Genomic DNA, 10,249 nt, shown 5'->3' with positions numbered 1-10,249 from the left:
GAGAATCTTGGTGTTGCTGTATAATAGGGCTGATAGATGTCTGCCCCCCTGTGAAATGATCTTGAGAGAAAATCCAGTTATGCTTATGAAGGGCCTGACTTAACTTTGTTCTATCAATATTTAGAGCATGCAGGACAGCAGCAACCAGAAGAACCCTATGCAGAACTGACTCAGAGCAGGACTAGGCCAGGGCTGAAAGTACGCCCCAACAACAATGAAACAGGCTAAAGCCACAACTCCAATATAACGAGAAGCCACATGTTGATGTCACGTACACTAAACAGAGGTAGTCTTTACACACAGACTCGTTCTAAACGCCATAGCAACTGTGGGCGCACAATTTGATTTGCACCGTCTAGTCAGTCTCTCAGCAATCTACTTTCATGTAACAGTTTTTGGTTAATTTAGCCCCGACATTGTAGTTTCGTCTTTTGGTCTTCCTTTTACGTGTGCAGACTGGTTAGCCTAGCGGTGGCAGCTATCTAGTAGCTAGCTAACTAGGCTAGGTATTTTTCTGCCTACCCCGCCATCTTGGGCCGAGCTAAGCAGCCATTATTTTGCTAACCTACAACTAAAAACGTTCGTCTGTTTATCTGACCGTTAACACTCTTGTTTATTCAGAAACACTTGGTTAATGTTGGCGACGTGTTCGTTAAATTGAGCAAAACTGTGGGACGGTTGGGCTTAATTTATAGTTCGTCGCACGAGACGACTAGTCGTTCCGTCAATGTTGTCGACAAAAATGACGTATTTTCAACTGGAAAAGTAGCGACGCGAGTAGCGTCAACACTTTAACCGGTTGAAAATACGTTATTTTTATCGAGCGAAAGGCCCGTGCAACGAGTATAAATGCAGCATAAGTGGGCTGACGTACGAGCCTAAACTCTGGTCGTCGTATTGTCGCTTGGACTCAAGAGAGGATGGACAGATGGCACCGGTGGAACAAACAGTCCCGTGCCAATGCAATTTGTCGCCTTCCAACATTGTTTAAGAAATATACAATCACTCTTAATTCAGAATGTTCAATTACGCCTGCGTGATACACGTACACAATATAATGTTCCTTTCATATAGATACATAGTTACGTTCTCTGGTTCTCATTGAGAGAGTCATTGGGTTACAATGGCTGCTTAAATATTTCAACAAATGTAGCAGCAAGCACAGTAATAATACTGTAAAATCGACTTCCTCCGTTACAATTATCACGAAAGGTTATGCTGATTGTAGTGGAGACATTGCAGATGACGTTTCATTTTAAACGTCAATACATTGTTATCACCCAACTCGTTGCCTTACGGCACCTGGTGCCACTAGTGAATTAAACAGGGTGGGGATTATTTTCGTTTTGCCATTTAACTATGGACTATAAGTGCCAGTCTGTATCTAACTAAGTAGTATGTATACATAAACAATATAGAGATTACGACACAGTTGTAACGCTGCCCAGTGCCAATGCACAGGTTGCTTGCCCAATGCATCGATCATCTGAAGCAGTCCTACTGCCAAAGCAATCGGTCTGATTCAGCATGAAAGTTGGTGAAATTGGTGCTTGTGTAAAGTGGTGGCCAGGCATAACTAGCATGCCGTTGAGAGATCTGTGCCACTCATTCCAGGTGGGATTTGCACAAATCAGAGGAGATAACGGAGAGCTGCGACTGACTGTGATCCTATTCAGTGGCATACCTTTAACAGCAAGGCCTTCGTTCTGGCGCCATCTTCATGAAGCCTCTGAAATCCAAACAGTGAACTGCAAGTAGAGGACAGACAACACAGGCGGTTCCGTATTACTTGAGGGGCATTCGTGTATATGTTTTAAACTGCGGCGTGGGAGAAATACAATATATTAAAAAAATAGAACGGGTAGACTGCTTGGATTACGTATAATCTAACCTGTCAATTCCGGCCAAGCTCTCTCTCTCTTGCGCTGTTAGCTTTGGAAAGTCCTCTTCGATTTCATTCGCTTTTCCCGACGCCATTTTCTTCTCCTCATCACCAGCAGCGCCGAGACTCCGAGCAGCAGCGGAGGCAGCGGCGGTGAGCGACACTCCGCACGATTTCATGGAAATGCAACGGGGCAACGGCCGACGAGGTCCACCAAAATGCAAAAACAACCAAAGTGCAGCACCTTATCCAGGACTGAAGTGGGGCGTAGCGTAATTGTTGCCAAATCCTCAAGGAAATGATCCCTTCAAATTATCTTCCACACACCTCATTGTACACCAAAACATAGCGTGTATTCCAATGCCAACGTATGCATGAAGTTGATGGAAAGTTGGGTTTTACGATGGGGTGTTATTTGATAATGTCGCAAACTTCCCCAACCATCAGCTCAAAGTTGTTGTAATTGTGTCACATAGGCAAACGCACGCCGCCACCGTCGGCACGCCCTCTGGTCTCCTCTGACCAATGGACGGTCATCGTGTGGAGTCACGTGACTGATTTGTCTTGAGTGTTTATTGCACGCGCGCGAGCACGCGCGCGCACACACACGCTCACACCGAGGAGGAGGGACATCGAGATCTACCTCAAACGCTGCGATTGGTTTTTCCATTCTGTTATGATTACGTAACTGCGCTTTGGACCAGCTCATTGGTCGAAGTAACAGTCACTTACAGTATATTTGCCTTTGGGAGGAAAGGGCTGTCAAGGATTACGTTTGCAATTTAACAGATCTGCAAACCCACATTACGTCTAGTTGCGCTTGTTTACACATCATTTGCAGAATACGCAGTTATATACCGTTTTTATGTTATATGTAGTATATTTTGTATCTTACCCGTATTATTTGGATTTCTTTTAGGATTTCTGTGTTATGGTTTATCCTTTGCCATTATGTTTGGCCAACTGTTTCACTTGTTACATTTTACTGTTTGGTTACTTAATATACTATGCAGTATGTCGTTTTATTTTAGAAAACATTTTATTTTATTTTGCTGCATCTTTTCAACTCCAATGCTACACCATATACTATACATCATTGTTGTTTCCTTATGTGATTAAATTGATACATTACAGAAGTCTCCTGTGTTGTTTACAATGCTTTCTGCTTGATCACACACATTTGTTTATTCAATATAGTAAGAGGTATGTATGTCTGGTGGACACGTGTCACAACATTTGCCCATGGCAATTCTTCAGATATGAGAGATTTTATCAAGAAAACCAGAGGTCACTTTCTAGTTTGATTGGAGTACCAGAAACCCCACTGCCAGAGACCACTGGGCTGTAAATCTGCCATCGCTGTCAGACCATCAGGAATTGATAGAGACTGTCACCCTGCTTGGACAGGCAGGGATAAAATATGAGACATAAACAGGATCAAATCAAGCACCAGGCCTAACTGAATTACAGCAGTCACTGCCCCCAAAATGATTCAGACTCCAGTTGAATATGAACCAAATGTCTGTATGTAACCTGACTTAAGTTAAATCAATTAGCAATGTCTTACAAGAAGAGCAAATTGAAACATCTCTTGTCAGTGGAAATGTGTGGCTAGGGGCTTGGGTCTAAGTTTATTTCCTGTCAGCTACTGTTATGCACAAACAAACTGTTGTTATGCACAAACAACAAAGGAAATACACTTAGACCCACGCAGAATATTTTTTTGTCAAGTGTGAAAAAGGCTATTGTAGGATGAAAAACATCCACCAATAAGTAAAGAAAACGGCACTGCAAAATAAAAGAGGCTAGACAGTAGAACTGATTTTTTTTTTTTAATCTGAGCGTTTTTTTTACATCATCAGAGCAAGTTGAGATATATTGTAGGATGCTCATTGAAATCCAGTAAAAACATTAGACATAAGACTGAAGAAATATAAAGTCTTATGATCTAATAGGCCATTCTTGAAATAATTTTGCTTACTACTTCGATTATTATTATTTTTTTTTTTATACTCTGTATTTTGTAGTAGGCTACTTGTCATAATTTGCGCTGTAATAGCCTTTTTGTTATATTAGTAATTATTTTCTTTTCTATTCTCTATATACACAATATATAGTGATTTGTCATCTAAAATTATATTTAAAGATACAATAATACGTCTATAATTTTTCAGATATAAAATTTTGCTTGTGTCATCTTCACTCATGTTATACTGACTGTGTGTGTGTGTGTGTGTGTGTGTGTGTGTGTGTGTGTGTGTGTGTGTGTGTGTGTGTATGTGTGTGTGTGTGTGTGTGTGTGTGTGTGTGCACGCGCGTGCGTGCGTGCGTGCGTGCGTGCGTGCGTGCGTGCGTGTGTGTGTGTGTGTGTGTGTGTGTGTGTTTTAAATCGACACACATCTCATTTTTAAAATGACGTTGAACGTGCAGTGCTGCTGATGAGCCAGTGTGTGGGACAGCAGCAGAGGGCTGACTAGACTAGTAGCCTACTTTCCAAAATGGCGAACCGCGACAAGGGTAAGTTACAAACTAATAACAACGTTGTATTTCAGCTATTTAGTACGAGCATAGGTCTGAATCTAACTTGTACACAACTACACATACACGTTTGTGCAATTAGCGTTCGTCTGAGTATCTTTTATAAGTGTACATCACGTCTAACCCTGTGAAGTGGTCATGCTATTGTTGAGGCGGACTAACTCGAACAATGTTTCATTATCACTGGCCTTATGAGATTGTATGAGATTCTGAAAACGACGCAAATGACAATGTTTAAGTTACTGCCACCCCTGGACCGGCGGAATGTCATTAAATTAAGTCAGTTAACAGTCTGATGTGTCATTGTAGCCGTTAGTGCTGGGCCTACATTTCCCTTATGACAGTATGTTTTCCTCATGACTATTTTATATTCTTATTCAGTTCAAGAGATTGAAGAGGAGATTTATGACAAGGTCGTAGATCTGACAGAATATGCCAAACGTCAGCGATGGTATAACCGTCTCTTCGGGAACAACTCCGGACCCATAGCGGAGAAATACAACGTGGGAACACAGTTAGCCCTGGGGGGAGTCAGTGGATGGTAAATAGTCTGTGTCACTGTGGTGAAAAGTAACTAATTACATATACTCAAGTACTGTACATAAGTGCAATGTTGAGGCACTTTTACTTTACTTGAATATTTCCAATTTTCAATACTTTTACTTCTACTCCAGTACATCTCAGAGGCAAATATTGCACTTTTACTCCACTACAATTAATTGAAAACTTTAGCTGATGCACGTGTTGTGAGCTTGTAGATCTGCTATTTTCAAAGGCTTTTAATACATTTTATACATATGATACCTTGTGAAATGGGACATAATGAGTACTTTTATTTTTGGCACTTTAAGTATATTTTGATGCCAGTAGTTTTGTACTTTTACTCAAGTAAATTTTGTTTACCGGACTTTAACTTAAAGAGTATTTCTACATTGCAGTATTGACCTTTTTACCTAAGTAAAAAAAGTAGTACTTTTTCCACCACTGCTGTGTCATTACCTTTCCAAGGACATTGTTTTCCCCGTTTTTAATTGTGTCTTACTCTGATGGGTAACTTCCAATTTTAGGTGTGCAGGATATCTGTGTCAGAAGGTTGGCAAGATTGCGGCTACAGCTGTGGGAGGAGGCCTTCTGCTGTTACAGGTATTACTGGCAGTGGCAGTCACAAAAGGTTTAGGCCACATATTTCAATAAATCATTTTTGTTTCACTTCTCGCTTCTCCTCTCCTCTGTTCCAGATAGCCAATAATAGTGGTTATATCGAAGTGGACTGGAAGCGAGTGGAGAAGGATGTCAATAAAGCCAAGAAACAGCTGAAGAAGGGTACTAATAAAGCCGTCCCAGAGCTAAACTCATTTGTTGACAAGGTGAGTCCAGAGGTGTCATGAAAACACATTTTGAATTCTGTGTGCATCCTTGGATAGAGTGAGGATATTCTTGGTTTTAAGACATCAGTGAATTTAGTCATTATTATGACATAATCGCTTGATCGCAATGATCTGAGCCAATCACACTTATTTAGCATGATTGTTAGAATTGTTTCCATTAATTTGTATCAAAACGTCTGGATGAAATGACCAGAAATGTCATTATTAGTGCCACTAATTAAAAAAATATTGATAAATGAATAGCAAAAATAGCAGACCTGCAAGCTCACAACACGTCACCATGCGATGCATTGTGAGATTGTAGATATATGTTTGACAAATTATACAATTAATAAGGATATGGCCATAATAATTAATAATACGTATAATATAATAAATCTGCTGCCGTGCCAATCAAGCAAGGTATTGGAAAGTAACGGTACGTTTTAACAGCGGGCGACTCTCGGGCGATGCCGGGCGACATCGTCCAAAAGATAAAGAAAATCCATCTTTCATCGCCCCCCCGCCCACTTCGCCCGATCGCCGGCTCTCATAGACTTTCTTTATCTTTTGGACGATGTCGCCCGCGATCGCCCGAGAGTCGCCCTCTGTTAAAACGCACCGTTAGTCTTGCATAGGCAGACAACTATTCCACAATCTCCGAATGCTATATAGTGTCTGGAACTACACCTCCCGAAAGCCGAGAACGGAAGCCATCTATTCGTCATTTTTGTTCACAGAAATTAAAAATGTCCATTTCTGATAAGCAGCCAGCTATATGCTTTGATTGTTTTGATTTATATTAGGAAAAAATTGCGTCACTGTAAAGACGAAACGGAAGCGGGGGGTCATATCCGCTTTATCCTCTAATCACTTTTCAGAGCTTCCGTGCTCCAGACTGTATGACGGAAGCATTTGAAAATTGTGGGAGGCAACAGTCTGGCTCGCGAGACTATGGGAAACTGAACCTTAAATGGTTATACCATCTGGCAATGGGATTACACATGGGATGCACAGATACTATTTTATTATGTATAAACAGGTACAGTGTCCAAAATACACTAATCCCTTGACCCGCATCACCCACCCACACACACAAAGCATTTATAAACCCCAGCCTTAAACACATTCACATGATACAGCATTTATGACCAACTACCCCACCCCCACAACTCACACCATAGAATACAGCAACACTACACATTTACACAGACTAACTTAAGGTCTGGGAAAAACATACACTCAGTCACAGAGGATGTTCAAATGTAGTAGACTAGAGCCTTGAATTGTATAGCTACCTGGCCATCTTATAAGTCCAAATGATAAGTTCTCGGGTGGCACAGGGTTAAAGTGCCTGCCCGAGGGGCACGGTGGCGCAGTCGGTAGCGCTGTCTTCTCAGAGCTAGAAGGTCCTGTGTTCAATTCCCGCCGGGGATGCTGTGGGCACTGGCGGTGCGCCCATAACCTAGGTGGGGTTGGCGAAAGGACCTACTCTGTGTGGAGTTTGCATGTTCTCCCCGTGTCTCCTAGGGTAGTTAATACCCTCACAAAAACATGTAGTAATCCTGGTCGCTATACCGCCTCCCCCATGACAGCCGGGGCGCCTGATGGAGGGGAAAGGAACTGGTTGGAATAACGTGTTCCTTCCACGCGCTACGTCCTACGAGGGAAACTCCCCTCTGTCAGGTGACAAAGAAGGTCAGTTGGCTCATGCATTGAAGGAGTCATGAGCTCGGCCCTGGGCTCCCTAGGCTGGTGGGGGGAGTGTAGCGCCCAGGATTACTTAGACAATTGGCACTGGGTGAAAAAAAGGGTTACAAAATCGTGGGATTAAAACAAAAGGGCCTGCCCACCACAGCGGAGTCTAGGGATTTGAATCCGGCTTGGCAGAGCGTCTAAATCAACACGATTGGCCCGAGTTCGGTGGAGGGAAGTCGGACAAGGAGGGGGATGTTTGTGACCGCATGTACTCCTACGTGGGCAGCGCCCGTCAGTGGGGAAAGTTGAGCAGGAGGAGTATGACAAAGGCTCTACTACATCCTCCTGGTGGAGGCTCCTCATTGGCAGGTGAGCCAGTAGGGTACAACAGCAGTGGGAGGAATTGATTGACATAATAACTAAATTGGGGAGGAAAATGGGTTTAATATATAATTGGCTTCTCTAAATGTAAACAAAAAAAGTTCAAATAGTCATCTTTATCAGTTGTTTCATTATTGGGAAACAGGGAATCCTCTTCATTCACTGCAGAGCGATACAGGTTTCAAAACCAAGCTTCTCAGCACATAAACCAATGAAAACAAAACCGATTACTCCCATAAAACAACAAGGCAAGGGTGAAAGTGAAATGTCTCAATCCTTGAATATTCCAGTGGATTGCCGATTTTGGTGAAACAATGCATGGATGGGTCTTCTTCAAATTAAATCGGTGTTATATCATGAATAGTGTCATTTCGCTTTCAACAGGATATTGTTTTGGAATCTTATTTTTCTCCAGATGAGTGGGTAACATCCAAATGGTTTCAGTGGAGCAGGAATATCTACATATACTATATTGTACCGTACCTATATGCTTTCTTTCCTTTTTCAGTCCACAGAGTTTGTGAAGAAGAACATTATGGTCACCAGTGGATTCATCGGAGGCTTCCTGCTTGGCCTGGCATCTTAGAGGGTCTCAAATGAAGTGTCTGCATACCTTTTGTTCTAAAGAAAGAACAAATAAAAAGCAATACATTGTGGTTGTTGATTGCAAGCAACCAGTTTCAAAGTAGCCTGTAGTTTGTGTGTCTACATAAGTGGCACATACTTTTATTGTCTACCTTAATGCTGAGAATGTTAAATGGGCTGTTGATAAACGAGAATAGCCCTCTAATTCAAAATAGCATCATCGACAAGACCGTTACACTGTAACAAGGATCTTCCCAAGTTCCCACTATGCACTGAAGTGGTATAATAATACAATAACACTCCCAATGCTCAAGAGTCCAGTTTTATTTTTCATTAGGGCAACATCCAAATATAAAAAAAATGCTGCACTTTGTATATGTAGTTATGTAAAACTAATTAATAATGGCGTCTAGGAAATGTTTGCACTATTATTGCCGGCACTTAAAAATGATATTATTACATTGCTGGAACTGGTTTGGTATATGTAAGTTCACCTCATGCTGTATGTGTGACGGTGTCCATGGGATTCCCTAAGTGTCACTCAGTGTTACATTGCTTAATGCTGGGTCAAATCAATCATTTTCAGAGTTGAGACTTCAGAGTTGAGACTTGAATCGTATTCTATGAAGTGCTGATAAACAGAGTGTTGGCCTTTCGTATGAGGTGTGATAAATGGAAATTATTTTAGCCTCCAATGCATCTCTTTTCTTCTAAAGGAGGGCTTAGCCAATTTATTTTTTTTAGCAATAAGATATTGATGCTTTAGTTGGTTGTGATTGCTGTTGTATTTTATATATATAATATAACACTGTCGAATGAATAAAAGTTTTTAATGCAAAAAGCATTAATTTCGAACGCTGTTTGTTATTGCTTACCAAACTGCTATATAACATACTCTGATGTTTTTGATAAGAATTTGTAAATTATTATCAGTAATGTAGAAACAAGGCACTACACTCCCAGTTTAGGCCTACATTTAATTTCTACAGTAGGTAAAGTTATTACTACTTTTTTAGTAGTAAAACTGACTATCATCAGATACAAATGCACACATTGATTAGGGACAAGTTTTGCCAGGTGAGAAGAACGTGTCGTGAATGAAAGGACAAAAGACAAAAATCTATATTCTATAATATTTAAAGGTAGGGTAAGTGATATTTTTTGGTTAAAACACTATATTCTGATAGTAATCATTGCTATAGAGTGTTTTTTCAGTAACAGATGTCTCCCTGTCTCTCCAGCTCTTTAATAAACAGAAAATACGTTTTTCGGTAGGTGTCAAAATCTCAGCCAGTCAGGAGAAAGTACTCATTTTTAAGCTTAATTTATATAGTGTTCCAGTTTCAATTTTGTCTGCTCATTTCTTGGTGTCATCACTTCCAATTTCACTTGTTTAATTTGTATCCTGATTGAGTTCTCTGTCCTGGTTGGATAAAATTGGAAATGAAACTGAAACTGAAACGAAAATGCATTTTCTGTTTAATAAAGAGGTGGAGAGACAAGGAGACTCCTAATACTGAACAAACACACTATAGCAATGAGTACTATCAGAATATAGAGCTATTTAACACTTATTTTAACCAAAGCAAATCACTTACCCTACCTTTAATATATAGCAGTGAATAACACATTATAGATTAACCTATATAAAATGATAGACTAGTGTTTTATTTATTAATGACTTAATTGGTAATACTAACTGGTTAGCCATTTAGTAGTCTCAAGACATCGACACAGCTCAATGCGTTCGACACGTGAAGATGGCCGTTGCTAGGAAACGCACGCAAACACGTAGCCT

The 10,249-nt window shown here is 40.7% G+C and overlaps 2 protein-coding genes across 3 annotated transcripts in view; one reads left to right on the top strand and one right to left on the bottom strand.

Annotated features, from left to right (window-relative positions):
* The window catches only part of kdm6a (lysine (K)-specific demethylase 6A), a 55,951-nt gene extending 53,552 nt beyond the window's left edge, over positions 1-2,399 (bottom strand). For both annotated transcript variants that reach the window (XM_084085239.1, XM_084085240.1), the window contains exons 1-2: positions 1,892-2,399; positions 1,685-1,748 (exon numbers count right to left, since the gene is read on the bottom strand). In XM_084085239.1, the coding sequence (XP_083941365.1) occupies positions 1,685-1,748; positions 1,892-2,061 (234 nt within the window). In that variant the 5' untranslated portion in view covers positions 2,062-2,399. The remainder of the gene's footprint in view (positions 1-1,684; positions 1,749-1,891) is intronic.
* Positions 2,400-4,298: 1,899 nt separating this feature from the next.
* On the top strand, positions 4,299-9,295 carry fundc1 (FUN14 domain containing 1). The gene is made up of 5 exons (XM_084083620.1): positions 4,299-4,399; positions 4,802-4,961; positions 5,488-5,563; positions 5,659-5,787; positions 8,375-9,295. The coding sequence occupies exons 1-5, from the start codon at positions 4,381-4,383 to the stop codon at positions 8,450-8,452; spliced, it is 462 nt and encodes a 153-aa protein (XP_083939746.1). The 5' UTR covers positions 4,299-4,380; the 3' UTR covers positions 8,453-9,295.
* Positions 9,296-10,249: the final 954 nt, after the last annotated feature.

The sequence above is a fragment of the Gymnoscopelus microlampas genome (genome assembly GCF_963454915.1).
Source record: "Gymnoscopelus microlampas genome assembly, chromosome: 17".
NCBI classification, from domain to species: Eukaryota; Metazoa; Chordata; class Actinopteri; order Myctophiformes; family Myctophidae; genus Gymnoscopelus; species Gymnoscopelus microlampas.
This window is presented reverse-complemented; position numbering and strand designations above follow the sequence as displayed.